General features: G+C 39.3%; 1 protein-coding gene across 2 annotated transcripts in view; it reads right to left on the bottom strand.

The window, feature by feature from the left end:
- Positions 1-25,351, bottom strand: part of ITPR2 (inositol 1,4,5-trisphosphate receptor type 2) — a 537,798-nt gene that overhangs the window by 393,353 nt on the left and 119,094 nt on the right. For both annotated transcript variants that reach the window (XM_053554147.1, XM_053554146.1), the window contains exons 6-9: positions 6,852-6,950; positions 6,459-6,542; positions 5,761-5,907; positions 1,714-1,809 (exon numbers count right to left, since the gene is read on the bottom strand). In XM_053554147.1, the coding sequence (XP_053410122.1) occupies positions 1,714-1,809; positions 5,761-5,907; positions 6,459-6,542; positions 6,852-6,950 (426 nt within the window). The remainder of the gene's footprint in view (positions 1-1,713; positions 1,810-5,760; positions 5,908-6,458; positions 6,543-6,851; positions 6,951-25,351) is intronic.

Raw genomic sequence — 25,351 nt, 5'->3', positions numbered from 1 at the left:
TGAATTGTTTTCTATTTTTCAACTCTTAATTCATTTATATATGTATTGAGACCTTGGATCTTCATGAAAGTTAATGAACGATTTCATTGTTAATAATCTAATCATTTGGATGCATGAAATGATACAAGTCTTAACTACAGAAATGAACAAAGAAAACTTGTAATGTATACATCATGTTGCTTTTCTACAATCAGTGGCTTAAAAAGCTATTGACTGGAAAGTAAATTAGGAAAAAGAGCCATTATTGTGTGATCCAAGAGGATTTTAATCCTAATTTCTTATCTTTTATAGGACATCTAGTTAGGCTTTTCTGTTTATTTTTTAGACAAGATTCTCTAATGATGATTTTTGCTTCAAAGGGTGTTTTTTCAAAAGGATTACTTCAAAACACATATGCTATAAATAGCCTGTAAACTTCAAAGTATATTTCATTTAGTTGAACACTAAATAATGTGGTAGATATTTATAAAATATAACACGATTAATCATGCCAGATCACTTACAGGGTGCTTACCTGAATCACACCTTCTGGCAAGCATTTTGCCTCATTTAATTCTCTTAGCATGTTAAGAGAATTAGAAAAACATTTAATTATCCCCATTTTTCAGAGGAGGAAATTAGAGCTTAGAAATATTAATTTGCCTAAATAGACCTCGAAATGCCTCTCATATACAAATCCCGAAATCTCCTTCTATCCTCTAATTTTATGGAAGCCGAATAGCTTCTTTATGTTCATTCCTTCAAAAAAAAAAAAAATTCATCAAATGCTTTCTAAGTACCCTGCACTGTTCTAGGTGCTGAGGACATGGTGGTCATAGAAAAAGGAAAAATCCCTGCATTCAAAGAAGCATCCTACTGACAGAGACAGTCAATAAAATAAAATGTAGAATAAGTGAGTACTAGCGAGAAGATTATTGCAGGCCAGCAGGGTTGAATGCTAATTTAGATAGGGACCAGCATGCCTATAGGACCTACAGAACCCACGCCCTGTCCCACAACTTTTCCTCAGCAATTCTCCAGCCACATCTCCTTCCTTCCTCTTACCCACATCCAAAACCAATAGTTGGAAAAGTAACAGGAAAATTTCTAAGAACACATTTTGGTTTGACTCTCAAAAAAGAAAAACCCTCTAAATTAAAAAATAGAAACAATTGAATAGAGTAGTATGAATGAAAATTTGCATAGATCTGGAAAAGAATAGTTTCAAAATCATTTTTAAATTAAATAAGCAAACTTCAGTTAAATCATTTCTATAACTTCTACGCTATCATTTCTACCCAGCCTTGGTATCTATCTGATTGTCCACATACAAAGGTCCTTACATGTTCTTAACTAATTTTATGGGTTTTAAGACAGTTCAATGTCTCAGGAAGAAAACCCTTTCCTTTCTAATGGTTTGAACAATAAAAGCAGACATTCTGAAAGAGTGACGCTATTCTAGGCCACATCACACATAGGCAAATCAGATGTTCCGTTCCATGGACCATACAGTATAACAACTGCAGGGTTTTGTTGTTGTTATTCCCATTTTTAATACTTTGACTAATATTTATATTTTCAAAATAACGTATATGCCAATCTGGAACATTATAAGCAATAATAAAATTTTTATAATGACTGTTACTGCAAGTAGAATGTCTTCTCAAGAACCCAAATGACTTTCTGACGATTTCAGAGTTGGAGACTTAATAGCACTGTATCCGTGAGTCTTACCTCTGCAGCTAAATAGTTTCCAGTTGCAAGATGTTTAAATCTGAACAAGCTGTTCCACTGTCCTGCACCACCTCGGCATGGGTCATGATGAACCACCTACAAAGAGAGCAACGACAACATGATACTCATGTTTCTGGCAAGCAGATGCCAAGAGTTTCCACGTGGTGCCTTCGTGATCATGCTGACCTGTCAAATCTATGTTTTCATGAGCACACAATGTGGCAGAACAACAAAATTCCCCATAAATGATCAAGAGACATGTTAGAACAGTCGTTAATTCACTGGGCAGACCGGAGACTCATGCCTCACATCTGCAAATACAACCTCGCTCAGAAAGGCATGTTTCTAAGACAAAAACTGGAAATACAATGAGGTTTCCCTTCATTTCTGTTATTCAAACATTCATTCCACAGATAGGGGTACGAGCCTACTATGTGCAGGTACTTTTCAAGGCAAGAAGGACACCGCAGTGGATAAGACTAGAGCTTCCACTGTGATGGAGAAGAGAGGAAAACAGCAAAGAAATCAATGGGATTTGACAAGTGCCAGGAAGGACACAGACAGAGCACATGACTGAGTAACTAGGGAAGGTGACTTTAGGGACACAGCTCAGAGACGACATGTCAGCAAAACTGGGAGGATAAGGAAGAGACGGGCATGCAGGAGATGGGGAGATTCCAGGCAGAGAGAACTGCGAAGACCAAGGCCTGGAGGTCTGAACTAACTTAATCCTTGGCCCCTTCCGTACATACTTTTACCACTACACGGTTTCCCCAAAAATAAGACATCCTCCGAAAATAAGACCTACTTACAGGAAAAATAAGGCGTCCCCTGAAAATAAGACCTAGTGCATCTTTGGGAGCACACCTTAAAATAAGACACTGTCTTATTTTCAGGGAAACAGGGTAGTACCCTGCCCTCTGACACCTGTCCTTTGAATTGGCCTTGCCCAGTGCCGAGCCACCAGGCTCACTGGGATTGAAAGCAGTATCTCTGATGCAGCTGGTGCCACCTTTCAAGGCAGTAGAAGAGCTTGGGCCTTACACTTTGATGACCATGTCCATAGAGGTTTGGAAGGGAGTGTTTTCATTTCTCACTAGGACTCTGGAGGGATGCTATTGGTGTTTAACAGACAGTGGCCAAAATATCCTATGACCTGCGACTTACAGGGAAGTCCAACTTGTGCTTGGTAAAATGTGTGGCTCTCAGGACATAACACCCATCTATCTAAGTGCTCCTCTAACACAGGGGCTGGAAGCCTCACCCAGTGGGGTTCTGAGGGCCTTTCCACCAGAGTGGAAAGCAGAGGAAGGCAGGAGGGAGGCTCCTCACTTGGCTGCAGTGACAGTGGTGACAGCTGACGAGTGCAGGCGCCTTCAGGGTGGGATGGGTGAGAACCCCACACCTTGTGAAGGGAGACCTGCGGCCTCAGAGGAGGGGCAGGAGTCGGCACCTTCACACAACCCCACACCCCCTGCTCCAGTCCTCCCCCTCCAGCCCCTCCTGGTATTAAACACCTCTCTGCTTGAAGTACCTGATGCCCACACTGAGCACAACACTCAGCCCTCCTGCCCAACACTTGACTGTCACAGTACACAGGAGAGAAACGTCCTGCAGCCTCAGTCTTTCAAATCTCCTATAGAAACAAATCTACCACAGGTATGAAGTAGTAAGACTTCAGTACATAACCAAACAGAAATACTTTTACATCAAGTTATATGAAAGGTGCAATACTTTAAAAGAAATAAAAGCAATTCACTCTGGAGAAGGAAGTTTAAATGAAGTAAAGACATTATCTCAAAATTAATGAGCCATTTATTCATTCCCTCTTCTGACTGTTCAACGTATCACAGCATTTCTAACCACGCATTTTGATGCGAGGAGTTTCAGAGCAGTGGTATGGGTACAGCAAAAACTATAAAACTAAAAGCAAATAAACGAGAGAATTTCCAAAACTCCGTTTAACAGACTTAGATCCAGTATTAAATAGGCATAGACACACAAAATGCAGGAATTCCTTTCATCTTACTGCTATCCCTATGTTTTTTAAGTTTTTTGGAAAACAATGATAAGAAACATATGGTGTGAAAATGCATGCTTTCATTATGTATTTATTTTAGGGTTGCCTGTTATGTTGGGGTCTTATCCTGATAAGGAAGGTGTATTTCTGGGAAGGGTTTTTTTTCTTTTGTTTGTTTTTGAGACCAAGTCTCACTTTGTCGCCCTCGGTAGAGTGCTGTAGCATCACAACTCACAGCAACCTCAAACTCTTGAGCTCAAGCCATTCTCTTGCCTCAGCCTCCCAAGCAGTTGGGACTACAGATGCCCACCACAACTCCTGGTAACTTATAGAGCCAGCGTCTCACTCTGGCTCAGGCTGGTCTTGGACCTGTGAGCTCAGGCAATCCACCTGCCTCGGCCTTCTAGAGTGCTAGGACTATAGGTGTGAGCCACTGTGCCCTGCCTTGGGAAGGGTTTTAATGAAGCCTCATGTGCTATCGGGTTTGGTAGTGGTGGTTCCGAGACAGAAGATAAATTCTTTTGTACTATTTCATATCTATTCTAAACCACGTCATAACTTAGAGAATTCTTTTGAGGTAACATTTATAAATAAGGCTATCTCATTTGCATAAATATACTTCCTCATTTTCTCCATTTCTATAGTCTACAATTTGCCTTGTTATCCCTACTTCAGTTATGATTGTTTCCCTTTTTATAATAGTGTGCAAGTAAGTGTGTCCTGTTACTATGTCTCCTAACTCTAGCAATTAGTCAAGGGCCCCCATGTATCTACACTTTTTCATTTTACTGTACTTGTATAGAATATCTTCAGATGTCTTCTTTAACCACTTCTCTCAAATCCAAATATATCTATCCAAGATAGGCATAAATAACTTATTAGTATTTACTGCACAGTGATTTACATGTTGAAATACATATTACTTCATTTCTAAGTCTTTTCCTTTTAATTCTCCTCTAATATTAGAATTATACTTATTTTTAATCATCAGAATATATAAGTAACATTACCTATAAATTTCCTGTTAGGATATTAAAGGAAGTGATACAAAATATAAGCTTTTAAATATTAGGCAGTAGATGCATGAAGGGTTTGAAATGGTTGAAAACCACAACTATAGACCTAGACATCCAATAAATCAAGATGGAATTTAACAGATGTCGGCTATTCAGAGGTGATTATGCATATCTTCTCTCCTCCATTCTATAGAAAGATTCTTTGAAGAAAAATCCAGGGGTGGCTCATGCCTGTAATCCCTATACTTTGGGAGAGGCCCAAGTGAGATGACTGAGCCTGGCAACATAGTGAGACCCCCATTTCTGGGGGGGAAGGGGAAGGGAATTAGCCAGATGTGATGGTGCACACCTGTAGCCTCAGCTACATAGGAGGCTGAGTTGAGAGAACAGCTTAAGCCCAGAAATTTAAGGTTCAGTGACCTACAATTGCACCACTGCACTCCAGACTGTCTCCAAAAAAAAAGAAAGAAAGAAAGAAAAGAAAACCATAGCTTACAATTTCTTATTACACCGCCATATTGCCCCATTTAAGAAATATTTTTTAAAGAATGAATGAATGTTTAACTACGGGTCTCTGATCCCAACAGAAAGGTCATCTCAAAAGAAACTAGCATTGTTCTCCTCAGGGACTGTGTAGTTCTGGAATCCGCCCGTCTCAAAGCTGGGCACCCGACTCTATCCTAACTCCAAAGCCATTAGAGGCACACGGCCGCTAAGCTGACCAGGCTCAACAACACTTCACAATCAATTAAAGTAAAATCATACTTACGTCCTTATGAAACATGTGTGTGAGAGAGAGAAAAGGGAGAGAGAGGCAGAGTGAGACACACCGCAGACAAGACAGGAGGAAGAAGTAGTTCCTTTCAAACTGGTTCACAAACGTTATTCTGTTTTACAGGTCTATCATAAATGATGCCTGAAACAATAAACAACCAGCCTAGGGAGTCTTATCCTTTTGCTTTAAATATTGGTTCAAAGCAAAAAAACAAAACAAGACATATATTTACACACCTCTATTTCCCAGAGTGCTTTAGAACTAGTGGCCGAAGTTGCTGATTGGCGCAAGGTTGTCCGAAGGAAAATATGCTGTTTTTTCTCATATTCATCACAAGTCAGAAACTTCTCTTGTTCTGCATGAAACAATCTAACAACGTCACCCTAGAAGAAAAGGTCAAGAGACGATGTATTTCTTTTTTTTTTTTTGTAGAGACAGAGTCTCACTTTATGGCCCTCAGTAGAGTGCCGTGGCCTCACACAGCTCACAGCAACCTCCAATTCCTGGGCTTAAGCGATTCTCTTGCCTCAGCCTCCCGAGTAGCTGGGACTACAGGTGCCTGCCACAACGCCCGGCTATTTTTTTTTGGTTGCAGTTTGGCCGGAGCAGGGTTTGAACCCACCACCCTCGGCATATGGGGCTGGCGCCTTACTGACTGAGCCACAGGCGCCGCCCGAGACGCTGTATTTCTAACCATCATCTGAGAAGCAGGTATCTCTTTCTGGTTTTGATACTCAGGGCCTTTCTGCTAGCTATGTGGTTTTTCATGATTATCTATACGTGTCAAAATATTTGGTGGGGGAGACTCAGAAAAACATTAAGTATTAAGGTTTCTAAATTATAAACCCCAGTAAATATATAAGTTTTGCATCTAGAATTTCAGGAAGACCACCTTCATTTCTTTCAGTAAATGTTCTGGGTAGCACATACTTACTCCTTTTAATACATCCTCTCGGTAGGAACTATATTTCATGAATAAAGTGATTTTCCAGCTAGTGTTGCAATTAACAGCATTCACCTATTAATGAAGAATAATGTTAGAGTTATATAACCATGGATTCCATAGGATACTGGAAATTAGTACTTCAACTAGTAAGAGAAGAAAAACAGCAACTCTGGACAATGAGACATGTAACATAATACAAATATCTTCCAAGACCATCCAAAAATAGCAATGGTTAATTGTTATCTACAAGTACTTTAAGAATATTAATTAGAATAACTGGGATTCTACTCCTGAAAACAATGAAAGAAACCATAGGCCTTTTTTTCCCCTCTCTGTCATGAGAAAAATCAAAAAATTCATTCCCTTTCCTCTTGAACTTACCTCTTTACACCCTGGGTTGTCAAGAAGTTCTATGTTGCTGGCATGCAGTGGCTGTCCTGCATTCACGGGCATCAAAACAACTTTATCTCCTACAACAATCTAGGAATCAGAGATAAATTACAATTGAGACACTGCCTGGGTCTTTGGTGCTGTGTGTGAAGCTAAAAATAACTGCACAGGAGTTCACATTATTGACCTGACACCTGGTTCTTTTATCATCCATACAAATTTTAGTTCAATTCTTTTTCTTTCTGAGGTAAAATACCTTCTAATAAATGATCATATAATCATGCTCCACAGTGCCTATCTGTTGGTTTCATAAAACTAGTATGGATCTTTTTCTTATCAGTCTCCCGTTTCAATTAGAGGATCCTTAAAGTCAATAAACAGATCATTATCCCTCCACATGAGGTCTTAGGCCACAAGTACAGCAGAAACAGAGAGTTAGTGCATTTGCCACCACAATGAGCAATCTACCCAAATACTAGAACCACTTTAAGGACAACTAGAAAATGGCATATGCTTTTATTAGCTCTGCAATAAGAGTAAGTGTGGCCAATGTGATCTTCCCACAATCTCAGTAATGTGTTAAAAATTCTGATAACATCTAGGTTCAGAAAACGTAGGATTAGGTAAACTTGTAGAAACATGTTTTTGTTTGGACCTTGAGCATTTGGTTCACACTTATTTTAAACATCCAAAATTAATACTGCTCCTTAAATATGGTGTTCATTTTTAAATTAAAACGAAAATTGGTTATGGGCAAAGTATTCTAAAGAAGTTTAAGTCTAAACTGATTTTTTATTTATGCCATCACAACAATGTCTACTTTATCTTCAAGTATTTTTGTTCATAACTCAACTTGTGGAGAAGTGAAGTTATCCTTTCTTAATGATGATAATGCACAGTTTAATTTTAATTTAATTACATTGATAAATTTCTGTAGAAGATATACCACTGTAGTACCTACAGTTAATTACAGAATTGATTACCCTCTCAGAAATTAAAACCAAACCGTCTCTTTGCATATTTTATACCAATTAAATATTTGAATAGATTAATTTGATGAATTCATGAAAAGCAAATTATGACTCAGTCCATATGAATAAACAGAACTTCTCCATGTGCTGTTATCTTAATCTAAACCCAAACTTTAAAAAATATGATTTCTGAGGAGAGGCGGGAAGAAGAATGGACGTGACTTTCACCTCAGCGGGCACGGCCTGGGGGTGACTCTGGAGCCCCGCTGAATGAAAGGAGTGAGGCGGAGCAAGATGGCAGCCGAGTAACAGCTTCCTTGCATCTGGGCACCGTGAGTCTGGAGAGATAGGACTCCAGGCATCTCTGGCTGGTGGGATCTGCCTATCATCACCCCTGAGAGGATACAGGGAGTCAGCGAGAGACTTCTGGACCCAAAGAGGAGGACTAAAACAGTGGAAAACCAGCAAGTGGTCGCGTGTGTTCAATCCGTCTAAACCCGCCCGCAACTGTAAGTTCAGTAGCAGCGAGACTGCAAACCAGAAAGGCCTTATCTGTGAACAGTTTTGGTGTCTCTGGACTTGGCACTCAGCTGAACTGCCTTGTGGAGAGCCTGAGTGGGAGTGCAGAGAACTTTGGCCTTTGTCTAGGGCCCCAGTCTGAGCCGCTGAGCCAGACGGAGCTAAAAGTGTTTGGCTCTGGGTCACAGGCAGCCATTGTGAGCGATCTGCCCTGGCAAGCTCCGCGCTCAGGGTCACAGAGCTAGAATTGGGTGGGAACTGGTAACCCAACGACCAAGTAGCCTAAGGGCGGGGTCTGAGCCGCCTTGCAGCCCTAACCCTCGGGGGCAGAGGGAGACCAGTTTTGGCACACAGGGTAAGTGGGCCACTTCAGCAGTGATTCCAGCGACAAGCACTTCCCTGGGAAAGCTTCTGCTCAGCAAGTGAACAAGTTCAAAGAGCCTTTTAAGTGGGTTGAAGAGAGATTTAGGGTGTCTAACTGCTGGGGTTTGAGAAACTAGCAGCCTCCAGTCGTATAAGAACTGTGATTAACATCTCATACCCCAGAAGACCACGTGTTGCCCAGACAATATTCAATAACATATATATACTGCTTTGTTTTTGGTTGTGGTTTGTTTTTTTTTTTTTTTGGGGGGGGGGGGTTGGTTGTTTTTCTTGTTTATTTTGATGTTGTAGATTGTTGTTTTGTTTTTCAAGTTGAACCTTTTCCATACAGATCCTTGTTCTTTCTCAATGTTGCTAGTTTAATTATAATTTCCCATTGCTGCCTATTTCAATAATAAGAACTTCATTTTTGTTAGGGTTTCTACTGCTATTATTTGGTTTTCCACCCAATTTTATCCCGTAAAGTTTTCTGTTTGCTTGTTTTGGTTTGATTTATAGCATTTTTGTCTTTCCTCTCTACTTGGTGGAGGTGGGGTACTGTGTCTGATCAGGTTAGCAAAGACCTGCTGACCTCAAGGGAACCACCCAACTGGGCACCCCCAGAAGGTGTTTTTTTTTTTTAAGGTTGTATCAAAGTACCCTACTGTACACCTATATTGCTCTGTCTCCCTCTTTCTGTGCCTCTCTTCTTTTTGTCAATATTCCTTTTACCCACCCCCTCTCCTTTCTCTATTTTTCTTTTTTTTTTTTATCACTCGGTCCTCCTTTCTTTCATCCATTTTTTGTTCTTCAACCTTCTCACACTTCTGCTCCTGTAACCCTTAGTCCACAGGCACGAGAACTTAAAGAGCAAGAGGAAGTGAAAGGAAAATTAGGGCAAGGAAACAGATAAAAGAAATCACTCATGAGGAAGAATCAGCAGAAAACTCCAGGCAACATGAAGAACCAGTCCAGAACAACCCCTCCAAGGGACCATGAGGTAGCTACTGCAGAGGATTCCACCTATACAGAAATGTTAGGAATGACATAAAAGTAATTTCGAATACACATGTTGAAAACAATGAAGAAATGATGGAAACAATGAAGGAAACTGCTAATAAAGTGGAAAATAACCAAAAGGAAATTCAAAAACAGAATCAAATAAGAGATGAACGATATGAAGAATATAAAAAGGATATAGCAGAGCTGAAGGAACTGAAACAGTCAATTAGGGAACTTAAAGATGCAATGGAAAGTATCAGCAACAGGTTAGACCATGCAGAAGAAAGAATTTCAGAGGTAGAAGACAAAGTTTTTGAGATAACTCAGATAGTAAAAGAGGCAGAAAAGAAGAGAGAGAAAGCAGAACGTTCACTGTCAGAATTATGGGACTTTATGAAGTGTTCCAACATACAAGTTATAGGAATTCCAGAAGGGGAAGAAGAATGCCCCAGAGGAATGGAAGCCATACTAGAGAATATTATAAAAGAAAATTTCCCAAATATCACCAAAGATTCTGACACACTGCTTTCAGAGGGCTATCGGACCCCAGGTCACCTCAACTCTAACCGAGCTTCTCCAAGACACATTGTGATGAACCTGTCCAAAGTCAAGACAAAAGAAAAGATTCTGCAAGCTGCCAGGAGTAAGCGCCAGTTGACCTACAGGGGCAAATCCATTACAGTGACCGCAGACTTCTCTAATGAAACTTTCCAAGCAAGAAGACAATGGTCATCTACCTTTTTTTTTTCTTTTTTTTTTTTATTGTTGGGGATTCATTGAGGGTACAATAAGCCAGTTACACTGATTGCAATTGTTAGGAAAACTCCCTCTTGCAATCATGTCTTGCCCCCATAAAGTGTGACACACACTAAGGCCCCACCCTCCTCCCTCCATCCCTCTTTCTGCTTCCCCCCCCATAAACTTAATTGTCATTAACTGTCCTCATATCAAGATTGAGTACATAGGATTCATGCTTCTCCATTCTTGTGATGCTTTACTAAGAATAATGTCTTCCACTTCCATCCAGGTTAATACGAAGGATGTAAAGTCTCCATTTTTTTTTAATAGCTGAATAGTATTCCATGGTATACATATACCACAGCTTGTTAATCCATTCCTGGGTTGGTGGGCATTTAGGCTGTTTCCACATTTTGGCAATGGTAAATTGAGCTGCCATAAACAGTCTAGTACAAGTGTCCTTATGATAAAAGGATTTTTTTCCTTCTGGGTAGATGCCCAGTAATGGGATTGCAGGATCGAATGGGAGGTCTAGGTTGAGTGCTTTGAGGTTTCTCCATACTTCCTTCCAGAAAGGTTGTACTAGTTTGCAGTCCCACCAGCAGTGTAAAAGTGTTCCCTTCTCTCCACATCCACGCCAGCATCTGCAGTTTTGAGATTTTGTGATGTGGGCCATTCTCACTGGGGTTAGATGATATCTGAGGGTTGTTTTCATTTGCATTTCTCTAATATATAGAGATGATGAACATTTTTTCATATGTTTGTTAGCCATTCGTCTGTCATCTTTAGAGAAAGTTCTATTCATGTCTCTTGCCCATTGATATAAGGGATTGTTGGCTTTTTTCATGTGGATTAATTTGAGTTCCCTATAGATCCTGGTTATCAAGCTTTTGTCTGATTAAAAATATGCAAATATCCTTTTCCATTGTGTGGGTTGTCTCTTTGCTTTGGTTATTGTGTCCTTAGCTGTACAGAAGCTTTTCAGTTTAATGAAGTCCCATTTTTTTATTTTTGATGTTGTTGCAATTGCCATGGCAGTCTTCTTCATGAAGTCTTCCCCCAGGCCAATATCTTCCAGTGTTTTTCCTATGCTTTCTTTGAGGATTTTTATTGTTTCATGCCTTAAATTTAAGTCCTTTATCCATCTCGAATCAATTTTTGTGAGTGGGGAAAGGTGTGGGTCCAGTTTCAGTCTTTTACATGTAGACATCCAGTTCTCCCAACACCATTTATTGAATAGGGAGTCTTTCCCCCAAGGTAAGTTCTTGTTTGGTTTATCGAAGATTAGGTGGTTGTAAGATGTTAGTTTCATTTCTTGGTGTTCAATTCGATTCCAAGTGTCTATGTCTCTGTTTTTGTGCCAGTACCATGCTGTCTTGAGCACTATGGCTTTGTAGTACAGACACTAAAATCTGGTATGCTGACGCCCCCAGCTTTATTTTTGTTACTAAGAACTGCCTTAGCTATACGGGGTTTTTTCCGGTTCCATACAAAACGCAGAATCATTTTTTCCAAATCTTGAAAGTACGATGTAGGTACTTTGATAGGAATGGCATTGAATAGGTAGATAGCTTTGGGAAGTATAGACATTTTAACAATGTTGATTCTTCCCATCCATGAGCATGGTATGTTCTTCCATTTGTTAATATCCTCTGCTATTTCCTTTCTGAGGATTTCATAGTTTTCTTTATAGAGGTCCTTCACCTCCTTCGTTAGGTATATTCCTAGGTATTTCATTTTCTTTGAAACTATGGTGAAGGGAGTTGTGTCCTTAATTAGCTTCTCATCTTGACTGTTATTGGTGTATACAAAGGCTACTGACTTGTGGACATTGATTTTCTATCCTGAAACATTACTGTATTTTTTGATGACTTCTAGGAGTCTTGTGGTTGAGTCTTTGGGGTTCTCTAAGTATAAGATCATGTCGTCGGCAAAGAGGGAGAGTTTGACCTCCTCTGCTCCCATTTGGATTCCCTTTATTTCCTTGTCTTGCCTAATTGTATTGGCTAGAACTTCGAGCACTACATTGAATAGTAAAGGTGACAGAGGACAACCTTGTCTGGTTCCAGTTCTAAGAGGAAAAGCTTTCAGTTTTACTCCATTCAGTAAAATATTGGCTGTGGGTTTGTCATAGATAGCTTCAATCAGTTTTAGAAATGTGCCACCTATGACTATACTCTTCAGAGTTCTAATTAGAAAAGGATGCTGGATTTTATCAAATGCTTTTTCTGCATCTATTGAGAGGATCATGTGATCTTTATTTTTGCCTCTGTTAATATGGTGGATAACGTTTATAGACTTGCGTATGTTAAACCAGCCTTGCATCCCTGGGATGAAGCCTACTTGATCATGATGAATGACTTTTTTGATGATAAGCTGTAATCTATTGGCTAGGATTTTGTTGAGAATTTTTGCGTCTATGTTCATGAGTGAGATTGGTCTGAAATTCTCCTTTTTGTTTGGGTCTTTTCCTGGTTTGGGTATCAGGGTGATGTTTGCTTCATAGAATGTGTTGGGGAAGATTCCTTCTTCCTCAGTTTTTTGGAATAATTTCTGCAGTACAGGAATAAGCTCTTCCTTGAAGGTTTGATAGAATTCTGGAGTGAAGCCATCTGGACCAGGGCATTTTTTAGTTGGAAGCTTTTTTATTGTTTCTTTGATCTCAGTGCTTGAAATTGGTCTGTTCAGGAGCTCTATTTCTTCCTGGCTAAGTCTAGGGAGAGGGTGTGATTCCAAATATTGATCCATTTCCTTCACATTGTCAAATTTCTGGGCATAGAGTTTCTGGTAGTATTCAGAGATGATCTCTTGTATCTCTGTGGGATCAGTAGTTATTTCCCCTTTATCGTTTCTGATTGAGGTTATTAGAGATTTTACTTTTCTATTTCTAGTTAGTCTGGCTAATGGTTTATCTATTTTATTTATTTTTTCAAAAAACCAACTCCTTGTTTCATTAATTTTCTGAATGATTCTTTTGTTTTCAATTTCATTGATCTCTGATTTGATTTTGGATATTTCTTTTCTTCTACTGAGTTTAGGCTTAGATTGTTCTTCTTTTTCCAATTCCATAAGATCTCTTGTGAGATTGTTGATGTGCTCTCTTTCTGTTTTTCGAATGTAGGCATCTAAAGTGATGAATTTTCCTCTCAAAACTGCTTTTGCAGTATCCCACAGGTTTTGGTAGCTTGTGTCTTCATTGTTGTTATGCTCAAGGAAGTTAATGATTTCCTGTTTTATTTCTTCCTTCACCCATCTGTTATTCAACAGAAGATTGTTTAATTTCCATGCCTTTGGGTGGGCTTGAGCATTTTTGTTAGAGTTGAGTTCCACCTTTAGTGCCTTATGGTCTGAAAACATGCAAGGTAAAATTTCAATTCTTCTGATTCTGTTGATATTTGTTTTGTGTCCCAGGATATGATCAATTTTGGAGAATGTTCCATGGGGTGATGAGAAGAATATATATTCTTTATCTTTGGGGTGGAGTGTTCTATATGCATCTATCAAGCATAGTTGTTCTAGGGTCTCATTTAAATCTCTTACATCTTTGTTTAATTTCTGTTTAGAGGATCTGTCCAGCTCTGTAAGAGGTGTGTAAAAGTCCCCTGTTATGATGGTATTATCAGATATCATATTGCTCAGACTGAGTAAGGTCTGCTTCAAGAATCTGGGAGCATTTAAATTGGGTGCATAAATATTTAGAATGGAAATGTCTTCTTGTTGTAGTTTTCCCTTGACCAATATAAAGTGACCATCTTTGTCTTTTTTGACTTTAGTTGCTTTAAATCCACATGTATCTGAAAATAAGATTGCAACTCCTCTTTTCTTCTGAATTCCGTTTGCCTGAAAAATTGTCTTCCAACCCTTGACTCGGAGCTTTAATTTGTCTTTTGAGGCCAGGTGTGTTTCTTGCAGACAGCAAATGGATGGCTTGTGTTTTTTAATCCAGTCAGCCAATCTATGTCTCTTCAGTGGGGAATTCAAGCCATTAACATTTATTGAGATAATTGATAAGTGTGGTAGTATTCTATTCGTCTTATTTGGTGAGAGTCCATTGCTTAATTTTATCTTTTGCATCAGTGTGGAGGTTAGGTTCTGTCCTTTGATTTCTGAGTTCTTACTTTGCTGCTGATCCATTGTGGTGGTCAGTGTGCAGAACAGGTTGAAGTATTTCCTGTAGAGCTGGTCTTGTTGTGGCGAATTTCCTCAATGTTTGTATATCCGTAAATGATTTGATTTCTCCGTCAATTCTGAAACTTAGCTTAGCAGGGTACAGAATTCTGGGCTGAAAATTGTTCTGTTTAAGTAGATTAAAGGTAGATGACCATTGTCTTCTTGCTTGGAAAGTTTCATTAGAGAAGTCTGCGGTAACTCTGATGGATTTGCCCCTGTAGGTCAACTGGCGCTTACTCCTGGCAGCTTGCAGAATCTTTTCTTTTGTCTTGACTTTGGACAGGTTCATCACAATGTGTCTTGGAGAAGCTCGGTTAGAGTTGAGGTGACCTGGGGTCCGATAGCCCTCTGAAAGCAGTGTGTCAGACTCTTTGGTGATGTTTGGGAAATTTTCTTTTATAATATTCTCTAGTATGGCTTCCATTCCTCTGGGGCATTCTTCTTCCCCTTCTGGAATTCCTATAACTCGTATGTTGGAACGCTTCATAAAGTCCCATAATTCTGACAGTGAACGTTCTGCTTTCTCTCTCTTCTTTTCTGCCTCTTTTACTGTCTGAGTTATCTCAAGAACTTTGTCTTCTACCTCTGAAATTCTTTCTTCTGCATGGTCTAACCTGTTGCTGATACTTTCCATTGTATCTTTAAGTTCCCTAATTGACTGTTTCAGTTCCTTCAGGTCTGCTATATCCTTTTTATATTCTTGATATCGTTCATCTCTTATTTGATTCTGTTTTTGGATTTCCTTTTGGTTATTTTCCACTTTATTAGCAATTTCCTTCATTGTTTCCATCATTTCTTTCATTGTTTTCAACATGTGTATTCGAAATTACTTTTATGTCATTCCTAACATTTCTATACTGGTGGAATCATCTGCAGTAGCTACCTCATGGTCCCTTGGTGGGGTTGTTCTAGACTGGTTCTTCATGTTGCCTGGAGTTTTCTGCTGATTCTTCCTCATGAGTGGTTTCTTTTATCTGTTTCCTTGCCCTAATTTTCCTTTCACTTCCTCTTGCTCTTTAAGTTCTTGTGCCTGTGGACTAAGGGTTATAGGACCAGAAGGGTGAGAAGGTTGAAGAGCAAAAAAAGGGGATGAAAGAAAGGAGGACCGAGTGATAAGAAAAAAAGAAAGATAGAGAAAGGAGAGGGGGTGGGTATAAGGAATATTGACAAAAAGAAGAGAGGGACAGAAAGAGGGAGACAGGGCAATATAGGTGTACAGTAGGGTACTTTGACACAATCTTAAAAAACCCCACCTTCTGGGGGTGCCCAGTTGCGTGGTTCCCTTGAGGTCAGCAGCTCTTTGCTAACCTGATCAGACACAGTACCCCACCTCCACCAAGTAGAGAGGAAAGACAAAAATGCTATAAATCAAACCAAAAGAAGCAAACAGAAAACTTTACGGGGATAAAATTGGGTGAAAAACCAAATTATATCGGTAGAAACACTAGCAAAAATGAAGTTGAAGTTATTAAAAAAGGCAGCAATGGGAAATTATAATTAAACTAGGAAAATTGAGAAAGAAAAAGGGATCTGTGTGGAAAAGATTGAAATTAAAAAAACAAAAGAACATCAGCAACGTCAAAATAAACAAACAAAAAAAACAACCAAACCAAAAAAAAAAGAAGAAAAAAATACACAACCAAAAACAAAGCAGTTTGTATATGTTATTGAATATTGTCTGGGCAACACGTGGTCTTCTGGGGTATGAGATGTTAGTCACAGTTCTGATACGACTGGAGTCTGCTGATTTCTCAAACCCCAGCAGGTAGACACCCTAAATCTCTCTTCAGCCTACTTAAAAGGCACTTTGAACTTGTAAACTTGCTGAGCAGAAGCTTTCCCAGCTTTCTCGCTGGAATCGCTGCTGAAGTGGCTATGCACTTACTCAGTGTGCCAAAACCGATCTCACTCTGCCCCTGAGGGTTAGGGCTGCAAGGCAGCTCAGACCCCACCCTTAGGCTACTTGGTTGCTGGGTTACCAGCTCCCACCCGTTTCTAGCTCTGCGACCCTGAGGGCAGAGCTTGCCAGGGCAGATCACTGACAATGGATCCGTGTGACCCACCGCCAAACACTATCAGCTCCGTCTGGCTCAGCGGCTCAGACTGGGGCCCTAGACAACGGCCAAAGTTCTCCGCACTCCTGCTCAGGCCTTCCCCAAGGCAGTTCAACTCAGTGCCAAGTCCAAGGACATCAAAACAGTTCACAGGTAAGGCCTTTCTGGTTTGCAGTCTCGCTGCTACTGAACTTAGAGTTGTGGGCGGGTTTAGACGGATTTAACACACGCGAACACTTGCCGGCTTTCCACTGTTTTAGTCCTCCTCTTGGGGTCCAGAAGTCTCTCGCTGACTCCCTGTATTTTCATAGGAGTGATGATAGGCAGTTCCCACCAGCCAGAGATGCCTGGAGTCCTATCTCCCCAGACTCACGGTGCCCAGATGCAAGGAAGCTGTTACTCGGCTGCCATCTTGCTCCGCCTCCCGGTCATCTACCTTTAATCTACTTAAACAGAACAATTTCCAGCCCAGAATTCTGTACCCTGCTAAGCTAAGCTTCAAAATTGACGGAGAAATCAAATCATTTACGGATATACAAACATTGAGGAAATTTGCCACAACAAGACCAGCTCTACAGGAAATACTTCAACCTGTTCTGCACACTGACCACCACAATGGATCAGCAGCAAAGTAAGAACTCAGAAATTAAAGGACAGAACCTAACCTCCACATTGATGCAAAAGATAAAACTAAGCAATGGACTCTCACAAAATAAGACGAAAAGAATACTACCACACTTATCAATTATCTCAATAAATGTTAATGGCTTGAATTCCCCACTGAAGAGACATAGATTGGTTGACTGGATTAAAAAACACAAGCCATCCATTTGCTGTCTCCAAGAAACACACCTGGCTTCAAAAGACAAATTAAAGCTCCGAGTCAAGGGTTGGAAGACAATTTTTCAGGCAAATGGAATTCAGAAGAAAAGAGGAGTTGCAATCTTATTTTCAGATACATGTGGATTTAAAGCAACTAAAGTCAAAAAAGACAAAGATGGTCACTTTATATTGGTCAAGGGAAAAATACAACAAGAAGACATTTCAATTCTAAATATTTATGCACCCAATTTAAATGCTCCCAGATTCTTGAAACAGACCTTATTCAGTGTGAGCAATATGACATCTGATAATACCATAATAACAGGGGACCTTAACACTCCTCTTACAGAGCTGGACAGATCCTCTAAACACAAATTAAACAAGGATATAAGAGATTTAAATGAGACCCTAGAACAACTGTGCTTGATAGACGCATATAGAACACTCTATCCCAAAGATAAAGAGTATACATTCTTCTCATCACCCCATGGAACATTCTCCAAAATTGATCATATCCTGGGACACAAAACAAATATCAACAGAATCAAAAGAATTGAAATTTTACCTTGTATCTTCTCAGACCATAAGGCACTAAAGGTGGAACTCAACTCTAACAAAAATGCTCGACCCCACCCAAAGGCATGGAAACTAAACAATCTTCTGTTGAATAACAGATGGGTGAAGGAAGAAATAAAACAGGAAATCATTAACTTCCTTGAGCATAACAACAATGAAGACACAAGCTACCAAAACCTGTGGGATACTGCAAAAGCAGTTTTGAGAGGAAAATTCATCGCTTTAGATGCCTACATTCGAAAAACAGAAAGAGAGCACATCAACAATCTCACAAGAGATCTTATGGAATTGGAAAAAGAAGAACAATCTAAGCCTAAACTCAGTAGAAGAAAAGAAATATCCAAAATCAAATCAGAGATCAATGAAATTGAAAACAAAAGAATCATTCAGAAAATTAATGAAACAAGGAGTTGGTTTTTTGAAAAAATAAATAAAATAGATAAACCAGTGGCCAGAATAACGAGGAATAGAAAAGTAAAATCTCTAGTAACCTCAATCAGAAATGATAAAGGGGAAATAACAACTGATCCCACAGAGATACAAGAGATCATCTCTGAATACTACCAGAAGCTCTATGCCCAGAAATTTGACAATGTGAAAGAAATGGATCAATATTTGGAATCACACCCTCTCCCTAGACTCAGCCAGGAAGAAATAGACCTCCTGAACAGACCAATTTCAAGCACTGAGATCAAAGAAACAATAAAAAATCTTCCAACCAAAAAATGCCCTGGTCCAGATGGCTTCACTCCAGAATTCTATCAAACCTTCAAGGAAGAGCTTATTCCTGTACTGCAGAAATTATTCCAAAAAATTGAGGAAGAAGGAATCTTCCCCAACACATTCTATGAAGCAAACATCACCCTGATACCAAAACCAGGAAAAGACCCAAACAAAAAGGAGAATTTCAGACCAATCTCACTCATGAATATAGACGCAAAAATTCTCAACAAAATCCTAGCCAATAGATTACAGCTTATCATCAAAAAAGTCATTCATCATGATCAAGTAGGCTTCATCCCAGGGATGCAAGGCTGGTTTAATATACACAAGTCCATAAACGTTATCCACCATATTAACAGAGGCAAAAATAAAGATCACATGATCCTCTCAATAGATGCAGAAAAAGCATTTGATAAAATCCAGCATCCTTTTCTAATTAGAACACTGAAGAGTATAGGCATAGGTGGCACATTTCTAAAACTGATTGAAGCTATCTATGACAAACCCACAGCCAATATTTTACTGAATGGAGTAAAACTGAAAGCTTTTCCCCTTAGAACTGGAACCAGACAAGGTTGTCCTCTGTCACCTTTACTATTCAACGTAGTGCTCGAAGTTCTAGCCAATACAATTAGGCAAGACAAGGAAATAAAGGGAATACAAATGGGAGCAGAGGAGGTCAAACTCTCCCTCTTTGCTGACGACATGATCTTATGAGATGATCTTATGACATGATCTTAGAGAACCCCAAAGACTCAACCACAAGGCTCCTAGAAGTCATCAAAAAATACAGTAATGTTTCAGGATAGAAAATCAATGTCCACAAGTCAGTAGCCTTTGTGTACACCAATAACAGTCAAGATGAGAAGCTAATTATGGACACAACTCCCTTCACCATAGTTTCAAAGAAAATGAAATACCTAGGAATATACCTAATGAAGGAGGTGAAGGACCTCTATAAAGAAAACTATGAAATCCTCAGAAAGGAAATAGCAGAGGATATTAACAAATGGAAGAACATACCATGCTCAAGGATGGGAAGAATCAACATTGTTAAAATGTCTATACTTCCCAAAGCAATCTACCTATTCAATGCCATTCCTATCAAAATACCAACATCGTACTTTCAAGGTTTGGAAAAATGATTCTGCGTTTTGTATGGAACCGGAAAAAACCCCGTATAGCTAAGGCAGTTCTCTGTAACAAAAATAAAGCTGGGGGCATCAGCATACCAGATTTTAGTCTGTACTACAAAGCCATAGTGCTCAAGACAGCATGGTACTGGCACAAAAACAGAGACATAGACACTTGGAATCGAATTGAAAACCAAGAAATGAAACTAACATTTTACAACCACCTAATCTTTGATAAACCAAACAAGAACATACCTTGGGGGAAAGACTCCCTATTCAATAAATGGTGTTGGGAGAACTGGATGTCTACATGTAAAAGACTGAAACTGGACCCACACCTTTCCCCACTCACAAAAATTGATTCAAGATGGATAAAGGACTTAAATTTAAGGCATGAAACAATAAAAATCCTCCAAGAAAGCATAGGAAAAACACTGGAAGATATTGGCCTGGGGAAAGACTTCATGAAGAAGACTGCCATGGCAATTGCAACAACAACAAAAATAAACAAATGGGACTTCATTAAACTGAAAAGCTTCTGTACAGCTAAGGAGACAATAACCAAAGCAAAGAGACAACCTACACAATGGGAAAGGATATTTGCATATTTTCAGTCAGACAAAAGCTTGATAACTAGGATCTATAGAGAACTCAAATTAATCCACATGAAAAAAGCCAACAATCCCTTATATCAATGGGCAAGAGACATGAATAGAACTTTCTCTAAAGACGACAGACAAATGGCTAACAAACACATGAAAAAATGTTCATCATCTCTATATATTAGAGAAATGCAAATCAAAACAACCCTGAGGTATCATCTAACCCCAGTGAGAATGGCCCACATCACAAAATCTCGAAACTGCAGATGCTGGTGTGGATGTGGAGAGAAGGGAACACTTTTACACTGCTGGTGGGACTGCAAACTAGTACAACCTTTCTGGAAGGAAGTATGGAAAAACCTCAAAGCACTCAAGCTAGACCTCCCATTTGATCCTGCAATCCCATTACTGGGCATCTACCCAGAAGGAAAAAAATCCTTTTACCACAAGGACACTTGTTCTAGACTGTTTATTGCAGCTCAATTTACAATCGCCAAAATGTGGAAACAGCCTAAATGCCCACCAACCCAGGAATGGATTAACAAGCTGTGGTATATGCATACCATGGAATACTATTCAGCCATTAAAAAAAATGGAGACTTTACATCCTTCGTATTAACCTGGATGGACGTGGAAGACATTATTCTTAGTGAAGCATCACAAGAATGGAGAAGCATGAATCCTATGTACTCAATTTTGATATGAGGACAATTAATGACAATTATGGTTATGGGGGTGGAAACAGAAAGAGGGAAGGAGGGAGAGGGGTGGGGCCTTGGTGTGTGTCACACTTTATGGGGGCAAGACATGATTGCAAGAGGGACTTTACCTAACAATTGCAATCAGTGTAACCTGGCTTATTGTACCCTCAATGAATCCCCAACAATAAAAAATAAAAATAAAAAAATATGATTTCCTATTTTCACTACCAGATGATCCATGATATGGACTGCAGAGAAATCTACGTCCGGTGCTGTTGCCACCAACTGTATCTGGAGATTGAAATAGAGAAGCCTCAAGCTTACTGAGCAAATAAAGGCAAGCTATTCTTTGGTTGGCTGAAAAACCTTCTGCTTTTACAGGATGGATAGTCTCTATCCATCATCCTACCTGCCACGTCCGATGCTGTGACTCAAACTCATTGTGTAAGCTCTCTATATGCAGATGAGGAAAGATCATCAAGGAACCATGCTAAGCAAAAAAACGAAGGAGCACAGCAAGGCATGCTATCTTTTGTGTAAAAAATGAGAGGAAGAGAATCGGAGTACATGCCTAAAGAAATCTCTCCAGTGGTTAGCTGTGCAACAAGGAAGCTGGAACCAGACGGAAAGGGGAAAGGGTAAGAGAGAGACTCTTCACAATACATCTTTATACTGTCTTCTGTCTTTGAACCAAGAACTGGTACCTCTTTTACAAAATTAAATTATAAACAAAAGCAAATAAAAGAAGCATGAAATAAGCTTCCAACTCCCTATCCCCCCAAACAAACATTTGTTACCATCCATGACACGAAGGCAGCTCCAAGTTGCAGAGCCACGTAGAGACCTGAGGAGTCATCCACACATCACAAATTACTGAGAGCTTGACACTACATTTTGCCAGTTTTATATGTGGTCTTCCAATTTCTTGATGAATAATAGGACTATTTCATTCTCATCTGTACCATATCAAATATTGCTAAATATAGTGATATGTTTTAACTATATCCTTCCAATTCAACAAATACTCATGGTGGCGCCTACAGTCACTATTCTAAGTCATACTATTTTACCATAGTTGTCGATAACCTTTGGGTCTATGTTACATTTACTCAACCCATAAAGTCTTACATATTTTTGAGAGGTCAGCCACAGAGCAAAAATGTTCCTTGATGTCAATGAAACAGCTCCCACAGGTTCATGAGAACAGCATTCATAAGTAAAATCTAACTTTAATTCACTAATCTTCAGGTCCTCACTGTTCTTGACAATGACCACCGTGCCTAACCAAGCTGAATAAAACCTGCAAATGATATGGACAAGATGCCAATCACATGAAATAAAAAAAACACTAAGTGGCTCGGTCCCCATAGCACAGTGGTTACGGCACCTGAACCCAGCTGGAGCCTGCTAAACAACAATGACAACTGCAACAAAAAATAGCCGGGCATTGTGGTAGGTACCTGTAATCCCAGCTACTTGGGAGGCTTAGGCAAGAGAATTGCTTAAGCCCAAGAGTTTGAGGCTGCTGTGAGCTGTGATGCTACAGCCCTCTACAGAGGGTGACATAGTGAGACTCTTGTCTCAAAAAAAAAAAAAGAACATTAAGAGGTGTCAGAAAGAAAATAAAAGCATATAAGAAATAGCCCCTCTTCTGAGAGAATTCACACCTTATGAGATAACTTGGTAAATATGGAACTTGGTAATATTTTCAGAATAGTGCATTTGGGGGCCTATTCTACACATAATAAGATCAGATGCTTCCTAAGAAGTTGTAAATTTAATAAAGAACATCAGGGTGAAATCATTTTCTGCTGCATCCTAGGATCAGCCACTGCACTCCCTCAAGTGCACAAACATCTTTTTTTTTTTTTTATAATTGCACTTCCAAAAGCATTTCTGTTAATTCAATGTAAAAGCCATAAGATTCAAGCTGGGATTTTGCTAAAAATAAAGAGGAATAGGTAGTATAATGGCACTAGCAGCCAGCTTTCTTTTGAAGTGGCACCTGGTATGGTGAAAAGAACACCACAGCAGGAACCAAAACACCAGGGTTCTATCCAGTTTTCACCTGTGCTAGAAATTCGAGGTATACAGTTTTTTTAAAATAACAAAATCTACTTGCTATTTGAAGAGTTTCTTCCCCTAGGAGTTAACATTGTCTGTTGATTTAAACAATGTATGGGCTTCTTGCCCTCAATGAATCCCCAACAATAAATAAAAAAAAGAATGTGTAGGCTTTTTTCACTTTTAAAACCCACCATCAAGGTAAAGAAGCTATGTCTTTTTAGGTCAAAATTGAAAATGAAAAATTAACTACTCAATCACAGGAAGACAAATGAAAATAAAATATTTATGTTCCCTGCTCATGGTTGTCCCCAGTGACTTTCCAAGAGTCCAACGGCAACCAAGGACTTTCTACACAGTTGAAAGCTGAGAGACCCATGACTCTGCTTTTCCCCTGAAGCCATTCATCCCACAATTACATAAACCATATCACAAAAGCAGCGCTCTCCCAGACTAGTTATAATCAGCCTCATTCCTGCATTTCATCTGAGTCACAGAATGTCTCAAATACTTATACCCTAACTTGTAGCATAATTATGGCTAAATAGTAAAGTATCATCTTAAACGTCTTTTAAACATTGCAATTTTCTTTTTCATTTAATGTGCTTTTAAGGAAAATAAGTAGTAATTGAACTACCGGTTATAAAGTGACAGTATTTCCAATTGCCTTCAACAAATTACAGTAGATTTATATTTTAGAAAAATGCTGTCTATTTTTAGGGAAGAAAATGAGTATTGCAATACAATTATTTATGTGGCCAGTTCAGGGCTGTGGGTGTGCTTATGCTTTCACAGCAATACACAAAAGCTACACAGTGACAAACAAAAACAGTCAGCTGTTTCAGCAGAAAGCAGTGTGGAGGGTTGTTTTAGCCATGCTTTATGGAACACATCTAGATAAGGAGAACTCTTATATTGCATTTAACAATTATACTGTCTATTTTCACCAAGACTGAGTGAGTGATAGGCTTTGTTTTGTTTCTCCAGAACAACTAATTATTTGCACAATAGTTCATTACATTCAACTCTCTATTGACTCTGTAAAGTAATTTAGAAGCAGGGAAGGAATACACAGAATGAATAAATTAAAGAAACAGAATAAATCAATAAAATCCACAGCTAATCCAAAGGGCCCGATTTATGCAATCACTACATTGCATGCCTTCAGCTCAGATTTTGTTTGTTCTGGCATTTAATTTGCACGGGTCACCTACAGACAGCCCACTACTCCATGGAGGGTTGAGGAGGGAAACAAGCTTTGCCAGAAAGTGCACCCAAAGACACAGATTTGTTCACAAGCTGCATCATCAGTCCCTGAAGAGTTGAGAGTTGATTGTAATTAACTACCTCCAGAAAATAAAACATGAATCATGCTCTCACAGCACACATCGCTTGATGCCAAAAAAAAAGTCAGATTTTTTTTTAACAGAATCCAACCAACACGAGACATAAAGTGCATCACATTTCTGCATGCCATGCTTCTCCCAAACCTTACCTAAGCAAGGATCCCCAGATAACTTATTAACCAAATTAAATCATGAAGCTTGCAGCCTGTGGAATTGAATTTATACTTCAAAATTCACTGGAAAAAATAAACTCACTATAAAAAGAAGACATTTCTAAGACAAGAAATATTCTATAATATAACACACTTAAAATATAATCCACATAGGTACTAAGAAAACTCCATCAGAATAACTACACTTTTCTATTGCTTTGAATTCATAATGTTAATTTTTTAATCTCAACTATTGTTCACCTGATCCTAGACTTATTTATAAGGTACACTTTTTTTTTTTTTTTGTAGAGACAGAGTTTCACTTTATTGCCCTTGGTAGAGTGCCGTGGCATCACACAGCTCACAGCAACCTCCAACTCCTGGGCTTAGGCGATTCTCCTGCCTCAGCCTCCCGAGTAGCTGGGACCACAGGCGCCTGCCACAACGCCCGGCTATTTTTTTGTTGCAGTTTGGCCGGGGCCGGGCATGAACCCGCCACCCTCGGTATATGGGGCCGGTGCCCTGCTCACTGAGCCACAAGCGCCACCCTATAAG

Source organism: Nycticebus coucang, chromosome 12 (genome assembly GCF_027406575.1).
Source record: "Nycticebus coucang isolate mNycCou1 chromosome 12, mNycCou1.pri, whole genome shotgun sequence".
Lineage (NCBI taxonomy): Eukaryota > Metazoa > Chordata > Mammalia > Primates > Lorisidae > Nycticebus > Nycticebus coucang.
This window is presented reverse-complemented; position numbering and strand designations above follow the sequence as displayed.